The sequence below is a fragment of the Elephantulus edwardii genome, unplaced genomic scaffold, assembly GCF_000299155.1.
Source record: "Elephantulus edwardii isolate Elephantulus edwardi_28Jun2011 unplaced genomic scaffold, EleEdw1.0 scaffold00270, whole genome shotgun sequence".
NCBI classification, from domain to species: Eukaryota; Metazoa; Chordata; class Mammalia; order Macroscelidea; family Macroscelididae; genus Elephantulus; species Elephantulus edwardii.
In genome coordinates this window covers 2637620-2655273 of record NW_006400020.1, presented here as the reverse complement: position 1 = coordinate 2655273, position 17654 = coordinate 2637620, and the positions used below count along the sequence as shown (strand labels likewise).

At 34.1% G+C, this 17654-nt stretch overlaps 1 protein-coding gene across 1 annotated transcript in view; it reads left to right on the top strand.

The window, feature by feature from the left end:
- The window catches only part of VPS13B (vacuolar protein sorting 13 homolog B (yeast)), a 387771-nt gene that overhangs the window by 121945 nt on the left and 248172 nt on the right, over positions 1 to 17654 (top strand). The window contains exon 16 of the mRNA XM_006900014.1: positions 3268 to 3449. Coding sequence (XP_006900076.1) covers positions 3268 to 3449 — 182 coding nt within the window. The remainder of the gene's footprint in view (positions 1 to 3267; positions 3450 to 17654) is intronic.

Here is a 17654-nt window from a genome sequence, read left to right as displayed (position 1 = left end):
GGGCAGGGAGAAAATTGCGGCAATGAATGAATGGAAATCCATAACCTCTGTAAATCTCTATTAAAATTAATAAAAAAAGGGAAAAAAAAGACAACTGAAAAGAAAAAACATGAGCATTTCCAAGGGCCAGACCTTTGAAAAAGGTATAATCCTGGAAAAGGTAGAGTGTTAGAAAGAGAGAGGAAGATCCTTTAACAAGATGGAATTCACACAGTGTCTGTAACAGTAGGCTCCAGTGTATCAGAAAGGGTGTGTATGACATTGAATAGAGAAAAGTTTAGATCTGTTGTTCATAGGGTCATTCTGAGTTGTTGTCAGCTTGATGACACATAATAATACATGCTAGGAGAAGGGATACATTTGCAAAGTTTAGAAGGCAGGTGGTATTTGAGTAAAGATATGTTGCATATACTATGACCCTATGACCCTAACTTGGGATTTGTTAAACTCTTTAGATGTTTGAGTTGTTTTCACGTAATAAAAATCTGACCATTATTTCAAGAAATATTATGTTCGCTCTTGCAGTTTAATTTCTATCTCTGAAACTCCAGTTTTAGTATATAATTTTGCTTGATTTTGTTCCACCACTCATCATTAAGCTTTTGTCCAATTATTTTGGTGTTATTTCATTCCCTGACCTTTGATATTTATATATTTCTGGGCTCTTTGTTCATGAGTTTAGAATAGTTCTTGGTTTCTCAGACTCCTAGTAGCCTTTGGTAAAAGTAAAAGTTGTCTGAGATTTTCCTCTGTGGCAGTGGTTGCAGTAGTAGGTGGGGCTGAGAAGAGTGTTGGTTATGTAGTCCACAGGATGGTGGTGTGCTGCTTACCCCAAAGGTTGAACCTCTCTGACATTTGAATCCATTATCAGCTCCATATGAGAGGGGTGGGGGAGGGAGGAATAGGTGTCCACATTCATAAAAATTTAGGGGAAGATTTACAGAGTCGATTTTTAGTAGTTATCAGAGATAGGAAAAGGAGGGGGGATTAAAAATTAATAAATAGGTAATTTAAAGGAAAGACAGTATACAGTATATATCGATCACAAATAGGGAGTTAAACTGCCAACCCCAAAGGGGCATTCCTCTATAGTTTGAATTTACCAGTGACTGCAGGGGAGAGTTGGATAATATTCTCCCATAAATTTACAGCCTGCAAATACCCATTGAAGGGTCATATATGAATATATTCTGACTTAGCAGTAATGAGATAGGAGAGATTGTAATTAATAAAAATACATATGAATGAGGCAATGAAGTTGTAAAGACAATGTTATAAAACAAAAGATATATAAATGATTGAATGAAAGGCCAATACAATTTATAAACTTTTCCTCAAAAACAAAAGCAGAATGCATGAAGGAGGGAAAGGGAAAATGGCAAGAGAGAAAGCAAAGCATGTTCATTACTGTATGTGTGTATAAGGTACAGAACATGCTAAAGGGTAGTGGAGTGTCTGCTTGAGGGAAAGGGAGGGATTGAAGCTACTCTGGTAGTATCCCAACCAATTGGTAGTTTCTTCATGTTGCTGTAACAGAAATATCACAAATAGGTGGCAATAATGAACAGAAATTTATTTTTTCACAATTTTGGAGACTGAAATTCCTAGTAATCATATTATTTATGTCTATTCTTTCATTGTCAGTAGCTGCGTATTTCCTTTGTTCCTTGATGATCCTCACTTAACATCTGCCTTTCTTTGTGTTTTTACAACTAGTTTCAGTATATGTTCTACTTTTTTTAAACTCAGAAGTGTTTTGATTAGAACCCATCATATACTATTATGAGCTCATCTGATCATTGAACTCGACTCATTGATTATGTACATTGTATTAGATTGCATTATGGATGACGATCACATTACAGTTGTTTGCTCCCACTGGTTATAGACTTTAGGATTCCCACACATACGTGCCAGGATTCAATTCATGTTGCTGTGACTGTGGAGTCAGAACTGACCCATAGCTGGCCCTTTGAGTTTTCAGAGGCAGTAAATGATGTGGGAGGAGATTGCCCATTTTACCCACGGAGCGGCTGGTAGATTTGGACTGAGGGCCTTTGAATTTGGCAGTGCAGTTCCTTACCACTAAGCCACTAGAGCTCCCTATTCAATGCTTAGCATAGTGTCTTTTTCTAAAAAAAAAAAATTTAAAAAATTTCTTTTTTCCTATCTTTAGTTTCTCATTCTTTCATTTTTAAGAATTAGTAATCAATCATTAATTGTGATTGCAGACATTGTTTAAATACTTCCTTACTTTGAAACTTTCTTGCTTGTTATGTGCTGTCTGTTTGGACCCATAGCCTAAACCTCCAGTGAGTTTTCAGAGGCTGTGATTTTCACAGATTTCCCCTATCTCTCCTTGCAGCACCTGTTGGATTCTAATTGTGTTTGAGTTTTTAGCGCAACTTCTTACCACTTGGTAATGTAATTATGTGTATGTAGTTCCTTGTCCAAAGACAGAATGAAGCATCATATTCCAGGATGGAATGGTTTTTTTTCCCATGGCTCTGTTGAATAGAGAGTATCCTGTAAATAGTTCATATATCCTTCTAAGAGGAAATCCACAGTGGGGTCTCTGATTCTGATTGCCTGGATTAAAATAGTATTTTTTCTACTTACTTGTATAACAAGGAAGCTCTGGTAGTCTGTAAGTAAGTAGTTGTGCTGCCAAACTAAAGGCATGCTGTTTGAATCCCACTGCTGCTCTATGGGAGAATGATGGGCAGTTTCCTCCCATATGATTTACATTCTCTGAAAACCTGCCTCGGGTTAGCTCTGAGTTGGTTCTGCTGCAGTGCCAATGAACTGAGTTTGAGTGGTGAAACATTCAGTAATATAGTTAATCTCTTATTGTCCTTGCTTCCTCATCTGAAAAAAATGAGGATAATTAATGATAATATCTTTGACTATATTATTATGACAGGATTCAGTGAGTTAATACAAGACATTTGGAACAATGCACATTAGCTAATAAACTCTCCAAGTGTTGGGATTATTTATTTTTTTTTGTTGTTGAGTTGATGGAAAAATTTTAATTAGTTGAACAGAATGAATGCGTATGAATGTGTATGGACATAGTGTATTATTGTGTATTTTATCACTGCTGTGATTGTTTCTAAATAGCAAAAATTATTTAAAATTAGCTAAATTGCATGTCTGTTTAATATTGTGGTAAAACATATTGGAAGGATGTCTTTCTCTTCATTGCTATTTAATAAACGTAGTATACATTTTTGTTTATCAGTTCTTTTTCTTATGTTGTTACAGGAGCAAACGATCTCACATTCCTTTCACTGAAGGTATATTTGAGCTTCCAAATCTCACAGTTCAAGCTACAAGAGCACAGACTCTTCTGCTGCAAGCAATATATCAAAGTTGGGCACATATTGGAAATGTCAGCTCTTCAGCCGTGAATGAAGCTTTGATGAATGAAGTTTTCCAAAGTATAGGTAAGAGCACAATCTTCTTGACAAGTGTATGGAAACTTCTTATTAGAAGTGACTAATATTTTATCATTCAAATCCATATGTCTAAAATGTTCAGCTTCAGTGGTAGTATGTTCCTGTGAAAGTGCATATTTATAGCTCGTGTTTAAGATCCAGGATATGAGTTAAGCCATCCAGTTTTGTTCCCTGGCGCCAATTTCTGGATGTATTTTACAGTTGCAAAATACTATTTTTCACCAACTCCTTGTACAATTGACACTTTGGCTTTGCAGAATAATTTTTGAGGACAACTATGTGTATGTTTGAAGTGATAACTAAATCAAATATAAATAGAATATGTTCAGTTTTCCTGGTAGAGTAAAATGCAGAGTTTACTTATCATTCTTGAACTAGTGAGCAAAGTTTTAATTTTCATCAAAAATATTGATCTATACTGAATCATTTAACTATTTAAACTTGTCTCTCTTGCTATTATTATAAAAGGAGTTATCCTCATCTTGTCACTGACTTTATAGGTAAACAGAAACTTTCAGAAACTTTGCCCTTTTTTAGTTTTTCCAGTAAGTATAATCATTTTACATTTATCAGTAACACAAAAATTGAAGTTAGAGTAATCATGATCGAATTACTAAAATTTATTACATTTTAACTATTAGACTAAAAAACTATGATTTTTCATTTTAGATCTTACTGTGAGACTCATGTTCTTTTAAAAAAAACTCTATTATTGATACAGGCTTTTTAATATTAACTGTTTTTTTCCTTTGTACAAAGTTTCATAATGTATTATTATTTTTTTGTTGTGATTTTATACTGGTTTATTTACAGAGTTCCAATACATTGTTTTTCACACTAGATCTTTCCCATTTCTTTCACCCCACCCACCCATTAAATTGTGTGACTCTGTGATTAACAACCCTCCCATCCTCCTATCAGTAATAACTAATAGAAAATTTTCTCATTGCTTTGCTGTGAGGCTTTAGAATTATTTAAGAATGAGGAGACAATTCTTATTAGCCTAAAAGTTGTTAACTTGAGGTTTATAGAATGGCTTTGAGTTCTTTGAATTATATATTGTGTTTACTGTATGCACAGACATGGGCATATGCACAAACACATGCATACAGTTGCATATATAAATAAACACATATGTTGTTGTTGATGTATGCCGTTTAATTGAAACCAACTCATAGCTGACCCTCCCGCAGATTTTCAAGAGATTGTAAATTAAATAGGAGATTGCCCATTTGTCTGGTGGAGCAGCTGGTGAATGTGGGTCACTTGCCTTTGGGTTGACAGCACAAAGCATTACCTACTAAAGACATCAGAGCTCCTTTTTTATTAACACACACACACACTCTCACTCACACACTCTCTTATACTTTCTTATCATTGACATTATTTCAATATCCACAATGTAATCACATTTGTTGATTTCCATTAATCTTTTTGTACTTCTCTTTGTCTTGTCTTTACTTAATGATACTGTTTGGATCTTCCTCCTTTGTTATATTGCCTATCCTTTCACTTATTTTAATATATGTTCAATTATTTTTTTACTAATATGTTTTCCTGTCTTCTTCCCATCCTATCCCTGGTAACCATCCAATAATGAATCTCTTTGTGTATAAACCTTTTATTAGGATTTTGTAATACTATATTAGTCTTATTGTGGCTGACTGACTTGATTAAACATAATGTCCTCTAGATGCATCCATGTTATACAGTGTATATAAAATTCCTTTTTTTCAGTGTTGCATACAACTTTATTGTACAAACATGATCTTTTTATCTAATATATTCTAAGATGCATATTATTGGAACTTTTTTCCTTGATTGGGATATTGCCTGTATCTTTGTCTAAAAAGAAAAATTAAGAAAAAAATTAAGAGTTGTGTTTTATCGACCCTAGAGCATGGGGCATTTTGAGTCTGATGACCATATGATATATTACTCCGGAGATGAAAAGACAAGGAAAAATGGGGTTCCTTTATAGTAAAAAAAGTAATTACTAGATCCATCTTGAAGTACAACATCGTGAGTGACAGGATTATATCCATACGCTTAAAAGGAAGCCCAGTGAATACCACTATCATTCAGATATATGCACCAACAACCAGAGCCAAAGAAGAAGAAACAGATGAGAAGAGATTGAGAGTGTTCACAGCTTCAGTTTGCTCGGCTCCACAGTCAACACTCTTGGTACCAGCAGTCAGGAAATCAAAAAGCGTATCGCGATGGGAAAGTCTGCTGTTAGGGACCTCTCAAAGGTACTCAGGAGCAACAGTGTCTCTATGGAGACTAAGGTGCGCCTGATACAGGCCATGGTCTTTGCAATCGCTTGTTATGCATCAGAGAGTTGGATAATGACTAGGGAGGACAGAAGGAGAGTGGATACTTTTGAGCTGTGGTGCTGGAGAAGGGTACTGAATGTACCATGGACTGCCAGGAAAACAAACAGATTCATCTTAGAGAGGATTAAACCAAGCTACTCCTTGGAGGCAAGGATTCTGGGGCTTCGTCTGACATACTTTGGACATGTTGCCAGGAGGGATGGGTCCTTGGAGAGGGACATCATGCTTGGGAGGGTGGAGGGACAGTGCAGGAGGGGAAGACCCTCTATGAGATGGATTGATTCAGTGACTGGGGTAATTGGGATGGGTGTGTCAGAGGTGGTGCGGTTGGCGCAGGATAGAGCAGGGTTTAGGGCTGTTGTGCATAGGGTCGCTATGAGTCGGAAACGACTCGACGGCACATAACAACAACAACAACAACAACAGAGTTTTCATCTGTTTGCTGTTGTAAATAATGCTGCAGTGAAAATAGGCATGCATATATCTCTTTGTGTTCCATCTTATTTCTTTAGGATTATATACCTAATAGTGAATTTGCTAGATCTAATGGTAAGTCTCTTTGCCATTTTTGAGGAAGCATCAAACTTCTTTCCATAGTGGTTGCATTATTTTACATTTGCACCAACAGTGTTTGTGAACTCTAGTCTCTTCATTTTCTTGAATTTGTTGTTTATTGTTGTTTAAGGTGGATGATTTTAATCTGCAGCCCTCAGGCCTGGTTTTAATTGCTTTTGGTCAAACATTCTTTTTTAAAAAATTTTTATTTTATTATTTTGTGTGTGTCTGTACCATCAAATTGAATCTGACTGGTACAGGAGGAGATTGCCCCTCCTTCTCCGGGAGAGCATCTAGTGGATTCGAGCCGCATATCTCTGGGATTGCAGTGCAGCTTCTTGCCATTAGGCCACCACAACTCCCTTAAATATTCTTTTTAGTGGTATAGCACTGGTCTCTGCATTTGCTGTACAGCAGTACATACATCATGGTTGCTGTGATGCTAAGCACTATGACACTGATAAGTCAAAAGAAATAATGGTTACCTATGGCGGACAGTGTTTGGTGGAGCTCCCTGATTAATTAAAACAAACTTGGAAGCAGGAGTGGCATTTACTTCTGAAATGGCTTGCCTCTGGAAACTCTATGAACTTGGAGAAAGGATGAAAGTTATACAAGTGTTCAGATCTTTCATTCATAGGGTTGCTATGAGTCAGTGACTCCAAGGCGCTCAATAATAACAACCACCACCACCACCATTGTTGCTAGGATGAGATGGTATTTTGTTTTAATTCTTATTTGCATCTAATTATCGTAGCTATTAAGCTTTTACTGTTGGGGTGAGATGGTATCTCATTGTTATTTTGCTTTGCATCTGATTATCAAGCCTATAGCTGATAACCTTGAGCATTTCTGTGGGTATTTGGCCATCTGAATATCTTCTTTGATATTGTCTGTGCATGTCCTTTGCCAATTTTGTAATTGAGTTTTTTCTTTTTCTGGTTGAGACAGTGAAATTTTCTATACATTTTAGCAAAAAGTCCTTGTTAGATTTGTCATTCCTAGATTTTTTTTTTTTTTGCAGTTTCTAGGTTTTTATTCTTGATGCACATAAAGATTTCATTTCTAGAAGATCCCTATTGTCTAGTTTATTCTCTGGTGATACAGTGAATTTTCTATTATATTTAGAAGTCTATGTCATAGACTTGATCTCCTAAATTTGTCTCAGTTTTTTCTTTGGTGATCCACCTTGAATTAGTTTTTGTATATGGTGTGAGATAATGGCTTCTGTTTCAATTTTCTGCAAATACAGATAGACCTGTTTTGCCAGCAACTTTTGTTAAAGAGGCTGTCTTTTCTTCATTTAATGGATTTCATCTCTTTGTCAAAGCTCAGGAGATTATTTTATTTCCTCGTTTTGTTCTTTTGTCCTGTATATCTATCCCTGTACCAGTACTAGGCAGTTTGGATTACTGTGGCTGTGTAGTACATTGTGCAAGCAAGAAGTTTGTTTTCCTTCTTCAGTAGTACTTGGCTTATCCAGAATCTTTCTCTTTTCCATATAACATTTGTGAGTGCTTTTACAATTTCTTTGAATAAAAATTATGTGATCTGAGTTGGGAACATTTATTCTCCCCCCTTATGTTAACTTCCCTACAACCATCTCTAAGAATTGATGGGGTGCCAATTAAAGGGTTTCAGTAAAGAGATGCAGCTTTAGATGCAGTAAAGATGTGCTCACTAGTTTATTTGAAGTATTTTAAAAATACCTGACCAACTAGGTGGAAGATAGCGGAATTTGTTTCCATTTCACAAAAACCCACAAATAGAAACAGATGAGAGAGATAACAGTTTAAAAGGGATATATTATAGGGTATTATGATTATCATAAGAGTCCAGAATGAAGGTTCCATAGTGGAGTATACCCGGTGTGGGGGGATTGTATACCAATGAAGGAATTTTCTTGTACTTTTCAGAGAGAAGAGTGAACTGCAGGGGGGGAGGGCAGGGATGTGAGCAGGCAGAAAAGTGCAACAATGAATGAATGGAACTCCAAAGTCTCTGTAAATGTTCATTAAAATTAGTGAAAAAAAAACCCCCACAAATACCAGAAACGTGTTTTCTTATATTTTATTGATTATGCAAAAGCATTTGACTGTGGGCATCATGAAATATATTGACAAGAACGGGAGTTCTAGAAAACCTTATTGTGCTTATTTGAAACCTATGTGTAGGTCAAGAAGCACTTGTTTGACTAGAACAAGGGGATACTGTATTGTTTAAAATGAAGAATGATGAGAATTTCTATTCATATGGATGATGAACAATTAATTTGAGAAGCTTGACTATCTGAAGAGGATTGTGGCATAAATACTGGAGGAAGACTCTTCAACAACCTACTTTATTCCCATGACATCACGTGGCTTACAGGTGGTGAAGACAGGTAAAGCACTTTGTGAAGACAATCAGATTACAGCCTTCAATCATGATTACATTTGAACGACAAGAAAAGAAAATTGTCACAACTTTGTCACGAGACCAGCAGGCTTCAACATTAGAGATGGAAACTCTAGTCCTTAGAAAAAGATGTCATGCTCGGACAGTTGGAGGGTCAGTGGAAAAGACGAAGAGCCACTATGAGGTGAATTGACACAGTGACTGTGAGAGTGGGCTTGAGCATGGCAGAAATTATGAAGATGGTGCAGGATAGGGCAGGGTTTCAGTTGATTTTTTGTGGGGTTATGATGAGTCATATTTTACTTGACAACACCTAACAACATTAACTAGATTTTCTTTGGTTACTATTTCCTCATTCTTTTACCTAAAACCTGTATGTGTTTCAGATATACTTGTTGGAAATTGCATATTGATGGATAATTTTTATTCAGTTCTTATCATTTGCCTTATTAATAGAATTTATAAATTTTTTTACATAATTTTTATTTTGTTTTCAAATAAATTAATTAATAAATTCCATAAATTTATAATGAGAAAGGATAGGGCTTAGAAAATGTAATATAGCATGAATAGTACTCCATGAAAGAAAACACTAATTTTCATAATTTTTTTGGAATTTTTAAATTTAATTATACCACTTTTGGAAATAGTTTGGCTATTACTTAAAACATTTAACATAAAGTTACTATATAACCTGGCATTTTTTTACTCCTAGGACTATCCTCATGAAAATTGAAAATTTCTATTCATGGAAGTTGTTGTATATGAATGATCAATATCACTCATGTATATTATGACTCATTTTACTCCTGTAATTAGCAGATTCCTAGGGACAGGATATAGAGATTACTTGTTGCCAGAGGCCAAGGTTGGATAGAGAAGTGACAGTGAGTTCTTTTGGGAATTATGAAAACGTTGTGGAGTTAGAAAGTACTGATGTTATAGTTACTAGTTGTTTCCATCTGTAAATGAGGTTATTTATGAGGTTTTAAGAAAAAATATATTTGAATATAGAATCATATTATTTAATGTTACAGATGAATCCTTTACCCCTAGCTTAAGTAAAAATGAAAGTTAATAAAATATTAAAATAAAAATATAAAAGATTCTTTGTGAATGATCCTTAGAGATGTGATTTTGTACATGCTATATATAGATATATAGTGGATAAGTTTACCACTTATGTTAGTCATTAGGAATATTTTTGCTTTCTCACTATTTAAATTTAGGGAAAATCATTGAAGTGGAACATGAAGATAATGATTCTTAGAAAGTCACTTTATTGATTTTCAGCTAATTTTCTCATTTATGAAATGATGATAATGCTTTATACTCGTAGGATTATTGTATTTGTCAAATAATGGTCTTACTTCTGGAGATGATTTGCCTTTCTTGCCTTTCCCTGTTGGAAGGATCTGTATCAGAATATTATCAATGGAGGTGGTTCTCATCCCACATTCCTAATACTGAAGTAATCTCTATTTGAATTAGAATCTAGATAATACAGTGCTTTAGCTGAGAAGAGAAAGGACAAAGATAAAGCTAAGAAAAAAATGACGATAGTGAAGTTAATGAGAATAGAATAAGTTTAAGACATTGGTGAGATCTAGTTGTTTATAGGATCACTATAAGCCCATATCAGTTTGATACCTATGGCTTTGGGGTTTTTTTAAGACTTAGTAAAGAAAGTACATTGACATCCTTTTACTATAATTATGTAATCACTCCAGACTTGCAGAAACCTATTAGGAACCATAGTGAAGGGGTTACAAACAAGATGTAGTGGGATAATAGAAATAGGACATCTTTGGTTTTTTATCTCTTTTTGGCATACCTTGCAGCTATTTACTAAGTGTTATAGTCAACTGCAAAATGTGGGGAACTGGATATCATAAAATAGACTTTAATAGCATGAGTTGGCTCACCTTTTTTAGGTTGCTGTTTCTCATGAACTAATGTCATTGGCTTTTTACCAGTACTATTGATTCTGGCAAGTTATAGATCCCTTTTTAAGTTGGGAAAATTTATGCTCAGAACAAGTTTTTCTTAAATGTCATCCCAAAGCTATTAATTGACTCGGCTGGTTTTCAAAGCCAGATTTATGCATCTTTATTCTATATTCAACTACTTCTGGTAAATGAGACAAGTAAAAAGATAATTAAAACTTGATGTTCTCTGTGCCTAACCCAAAGGTGGCACCTGTCTAATAGCTTGAATCCGCCAGTTGCTCCATGGGAGAAAGATGAGTAATCTCCTCCCATATGATTTAAATCTTCCCAAAAACCTACTGGAGGGTCAGCCATGAGTCAGTTCTGACTTGATAACTTTGAGTTTTGAGTTGAATAGAAATATTTAATGAAAGGAATGTCTAATGCTTAAAATTTTATTAGTAGAACTATATTTTTATTTACATAATAGCTGGTTACACTTTTTGCAAACTGTGCACCCCCTTTATATCTTAATTTTCTATGTGCACTGTGCATGCTATATGAGTGCACATCTTATGTGAGTACATTTTATGTGAAAAAATACAGTATAAAGGATAAAGCAAAGGTGTTAAATTTCAAAGTAACTATATTAATAGGATAATTTAAAAATATATAAACATATACATCTGTAATAACATAAATAATTGTTTATTTTATTGTTGATGGCACTCATTCTAAATTCTGTGATATTTTACTAAAATAAAATACAAAGCTACACATGGCTTTAAAACAATGGTTTGTTACGACCATATTCTTTTGCAGATAGATCATTATTTTGTTGACAATTCTGTTTCAGTAATCTGGTATTTGGGAGGAAATTACTTACAGATTTTAAAATCTGTGCTTAAAGTGATCAAATGGACATTGGAATCTCTCATTTAAGTGATGTCTTGATGTGAAAATAAAAATCTACTTTCCAGAAAGTAACTATAAAACTGTTTTATGCAAGATTTCATGTGGGATACCTTAATGGTTGAATAATAAATTTTACCTCATAAAAATGAAATTCAATAATACAGTAGCTTTCTCAGCCCAGTAGCATCTGGTCTATTCTCATGAGAGCCAATATTTTCCAACTCATTAGGATCATGTCGTTCTGTATGTCGTCAACATTGACTTAGCCAAGCTACCTTTACTTACATAACCGCCAAACTATTAAATAGGTCTCTTGTGGAGTAGAGTCAAATATTCCTCTTACTTTACTTTTGCTTTAGAAGAAGGGAAGAAAATGTACATACTGTAACATTTAAACATCTGGTCTAAAACCACATCAGTATAACTCTGAGCAAAGTTACAGATTCAATATTCTTCCCAGGTGTGTATATAAAAAGGGTTTTGGAGTTGTCAAATAGTTCTTTAACCACTTAGGAAAAACATTGAGGTATAGTGATGATGGGGATGTGTTTTTTTTTCTGTTCTTTTGTTTTCAAAATCTTCTTTCCCCCTTATCAAAAAAATACTTCTAATATATCCTAAAATACATATTATTGAGCTTTCGGGTTGTTTTTTTTTTTTTTTTTATGAGAGAGATAGTGACTACAATCTTATCTCAAAAAAATTAAGTTGTATTTGCCTTGAGAACAAGGAGAAAGATGATATTTAAATGGAAGAAAAAAAGACTTTTTGTGAATCTCAGTTTCAAAGAGTCCTACAGGAATTTTACATGATTATTTTTGAGCTTAAAAAAATTCCATTTCACTTAGATTCAAGAGTACAGAGCACTATTTCACAATATACATTAAGAAATGAGTAATTTATGTTTTAAAAACTTAATTTCCAATGTTAATGAGGCATGTTTCTATTAATAAATTTTGTTTACATGTTCCCAGATATTTGATATTGTTTTTAAATTAATAATGAGACAGTTGGGCATAGGAATGCGTATCTTTTAAAATTAGGCAATATATCAATTGAGAAATAATTCTAAATGCAAGAAGTGTCTTAAATTTAGAAAAATCTTAATTTATAGATTATGAGGATCAAAATGTCCCATAAATTAAATATGTTTCATTGGCTTTTTTTAAAAAAGTAAACAATGTGTGTTTTTTATGTATGATTTTCAGCCTTATAAAAAGCTTTTACAGTGTCATAAAATATGTTTAGTAGGTTAATATTAATATTGTGATTAATAGAGGGATGAATTAGGTTTGAATAGATAAGTGTTTTTTCCTCCTGTTCCCTTGACCTCTCGAGCAGAATGCAGCTATACATTCATTATTTGTTCACAACTTAAACTATTACTTTTTTAACTGTATTCACTTATTACACACTTGAAAAAAATTCATACGATATAATTTTTTTAATGTCTGGAAGCAAATAACTGTTAAGAAAAAGATAAATTTCCTCAGAGTTATAGAATCTTCTGTGTTAGCTATGAAAAGGTTACTTAAGACTTTAAAAGAAGCTCTAGTCCATAGGGAATTACATTGCTAACTGAAAGGTGGCTCTTGTGTTGGAACCTTCAGCCACTTGGCAGAAGACAGATGGTCTGTGTCCTCCTATAAAATGGAAAGCCTTCGAAACTTGCTGGAGGGTCAGCAATGAGTTGGTTCTGACTCAAAGACCGTGAAGTTGGGTGAGTTTATGACTTTAAAGAGAGACTTACGTAGTAAGTACAAGAAAATAGATTACAGTACAAGAGTCATTCACATCTACTCATGCTTATAATAATTATAAAAAGAAATACCTACTTGCATAGACTAGTATAATTTAAGAATTAGGATGAAGATATAAGAGTATCCTGGTACGGAAATTTTTTAGAGTGAATATAGACTTAGGAACAAAACCACTGTATTTCCACAAGTAGATTTTTATTCTCATCCTTAAGATATTTAATTGTGAAATTTTTTAGCATAGAAGGTAAATAGTTTCTCTTTCTATCATTCATTTTTGAACCCATACAGTCCTTCAATATTGCTGCTTGAGTCTTGTTTTTTCCCCCTTCAGTTCTTTCCACTTCAGAAATGCCAATTTTGTTCTTCCTGTTTAGTTTTCTAACTTAACAGTTTTTGCACATTTCATTATAACATTTTGTCTTCTTTTTTTTAATAGGTTTGCTTACAAAGTTTATATACATTGTGTTTTACACTGTTCATTCACATTGTGTTTCATACAGTCATTCTCATACATTATGTTTTATAAAATCAGTCCCCATTGCACTTTGCCCATTATTATCCTGTCTTTTCATCCGGATCCTTCCCATTTGTTTCTCCCTCCTCCTTTCACCCCCCAAACTGCAGTCCTGTGATTTTACATCTACCTGTCCACTCCTCTTCACTCCCCCAACCTTGAATTCTGTACATCTTTTACTAGTTATCCTTCTATTTTATCAATAAAGGTATTAAGCAGTATTTTGTCCTTATAAGAATGTGTTAGTTCACTCAGCACAGTGCTCTCCCAAATTATGTATTATTTTTAAAAATCATTGCTCCTGTAAATAATGCAGCAGTAAACATGGGTGTACATCCAAATATCTGTTTGGATGGCAGTTATGGTTCCTTTAGGGTATAGTCCCAGTAGTGGAATTGCTGGGTCAAGTGGTATTTCTATTTCCATCATTTTGAGAAAGGGCCAGATTGCCTTCCATAGTGGTTGCACCATTTTACACTCCCACCAGCAGTGAATAAGTGTTCGAATCTCTCCACAGCTTCGTCAGCATTTGTTATTTGCTGCTCTGTTGAACTTTGGTGTTGTTACTGGGGTGAGGTGATATCTCATAGTTGTTTTGATTTCTCAGTCATAAAAGACAAATACTGCATAGCACCACTGTTATAGAGTAGGTCTAACATGAGGATTGGGAGGAGAGTAGGATAAGATTAGACGGATAATGACTGTTGCATTAGAACAGATGAAAGAACTGTCTAAAATGAATATATGATTAGACATTATACATAAAACAACAGCCTAGAATAAGAGAGAAATCATTGCAGAGAGGACTGGGGAGTGGAAGAGGTAGGTAATTTAGCAACGATGAATGAATATTAAAAAAGGGGAACTGGTGGAGGGCTAAGGGAGGGCTAGGGGTTAAAATGTGCAACAATGAATGATTGAAAATTTAAATTCTCTGTAAATGTTCATTAAAATTGCAATTAAGATAAAATTTTATTTTTTTTTTTAAATCATTGCTCCTGAGTGCTGCATAGTATTCCACTGTGTGAATGTACCATAATTTCTCAGTCTTTTTGGTTGTGATTGGACATTTGTGCTGTTTCCGTGTATCTTTTATCTTCTTGAACTACCTTTCAAAATCTTCTGTTGAACTCTATTATTTCATCATTTCTTCTGTTCTCTTTAGGTATTCTGCAAGTTTCAAAATCTCTTTTTATTTCCAGTCATTATACTAAATGATATCACTGGAAAATGAAGAATACTTGGATTCTGCTTTCAAAATTCTTTCAATCTAATTGTGAAATACAGTATATATTTCCCACAAATCATTCTACATTGTATATGCTGTTTACTGAGATTGTTGACATGCTCTTGAGCAGTGTAATAGATCCTATTATTTAGACATTCAAAACAGGAAATATTTTTCAATTATTTCTTATTATAATGCTTGGCTTAAAATTATGTATATTCCAGTAAACATATTCAATAAGTCATTCTTTTTATTTTTAAAATTTTATATTGGTTTACTCACAAAGTTCGTATACATTGTGTTTCACAGTATTCTTCATTTATATGATGTTTCATAAAATCATTCCCATGCATTATGTTTTCTAAAATCAATCACCATTGGACCTTGTCCATCATTACCCAGTCTTTTCAGGTCCCTGCTGGATCATTCTTTTAAATTATTAGATTATCATATATAGTAGAATTTATTGTCCAAAGTAAAGAAGAAATAATTATCTGACAAAAATTCTTGTTTTACAGTCATTAAAATAGCTTTGTTTTTCACTTATTGTTCTTTAACTATGACAAGAAAACTTCAGAAAATTTCATGTGATGTTAGGCTAATATTATTTGTCATTTGGAAAATAGAGCTCTTTGCTAAAACAGCTAATAATGTCTTCGCTATCTGACTTGACCTACTTCTGTAGATCATTTTTCGGAAGTACAAAGCCAATCTTTAGTAATTCATTTCTCTAAGAGACTTCTTGGAAGTCCACTCCCACCTTTTCTGTTTCACAGATGGAGCCACTTGATCTTGGCCTGTATGTTTAGCCTTGTCTCAGAATCTGGGACCAATCTCGTCTTAAACCTGGGGATGATTTAAGGAATGCACAGTCAAAACTCAGGTGACTCAGAAGCATCTTCTCAACTTTGCAGTAATCTTGCTTTGACTGTGTGTCTTAGTTCCATTAATTGACCTTTTTGAATTGACTGAAAGTTTGTTCAAGGCTACCATTTCAATTGCTCAATCCTGGTTTATTTGCTTTTTGGTAGCCTAGCTCATTAAAGACTAAGGTCATGATTTGCCCTTTCCAGACTTCCATAAGTTCAAGCGGCTTACCTTTAATTTCAGTCTCATAGGTGTGGTCATTTCCCTAACTAGTAGCAGACATATTTTAAGGTAACCATCTGTTGACTACTTGTTTTCTTTTTTAAGATTATTGTGGACTGTAGTCCATATGCCTATTGGGAAACCTAATGCAATGTATTTCGTTTTGAAGAGTTATCTGACTTGTAAACTTTTACCTTCTACCTAATTTTTTATTCTACAGATAGGTAAATATGACCTGTTGCTTAGTTTTGTAAATAAGGTTATATTGGAAAGCAGAGATCATTGCTTTACATAGTTATTGTGGCAGCTTTTATTTTGCAATGTCAGGATTGAGTAGTTGCACAAAAAGCCTTTTCTGGCTATTTACCTGAAAAGATTTGCCAGCCCTATAAATCTGTAATAAGAGTTTGTGTTCCTGCACTTTGCATTTCATAAAACAATCTTTTTTAATGTTTTATATGGTTTTTAAATTTGATTAAAAATAGTCATTGAATGCTAGGGAGTTCTGGTGGCCTTGTGATAACAAGCTGCACTACAACCCTCACAGCACATGATGTGAATCCACCACCTATTCTGTGGGAGAAGGATGACAATCTCCTCTTGTGCAGCTAATTGCGTTGAGAAACCTGCCAGAGGGTCAAATCTCAGTGGATTCTGACTCAGTGGAACACAACAACAACATTCAGTGTTAGACATCAAAGGAAATTAAGCTAGTATACATTGTTAGCCTTTTTAATTTTTCACTATCATCTTGTTAAAAGGGACTTGTCTGAAACGATAATATTGAGTTATTATAACTAAATACGTGTATGCAGATAACTCTTTTCCAATATTTTATGATGTAAATCAGTTATGAAGAATTGTCACATTATCTTCTAAGTAGCTTTACAACATACTCATTTTTATTCATGCTTACTTCTCTCTAAGGCAACTCCATCATTCTTTTTGTCTCTTTCATACCCATTCTGTGCTATGGACTGAAGTGAATTTTTTTTTTAAATTAGATTTTGTTAGAGCACCCATTCCCTCTTCACTGACTTTGTATTATTTTTAGTAATGAGTCAAATTTGGCTCTGTTTCTTTGCCTTTGACTTCTCGAAAGAGCTGTGCTGCTTACTTGTGTTACTGCTTTCCACAAGCTGGGCCTCATTTCTGCAATGCTCTTCACTTTCTTATATCACCTTATTCTTTGGCGCTCAGCACAATGTCAGTTCTTTAGAAACTTTCTCTAAGTAGAAAATAGGTTGTATGAGGGCAGCTGCTATGTCTCATTCAGTACTACCCTACTGTATTCCCAGCAATTAGTATTTGGAGGAAGTGTAAAGGTATTAACTGGTTTATATGTCTGCTTTTGTTGAGGGAGGGAAGACGTTCAGCATAGCTCACAATTGTTATTGATTCTTTTTTTTTTTAATTTAGGTTGTTTATTTTTCATTTCAGTGAACATCTACAGAGATTTTGGAATTCC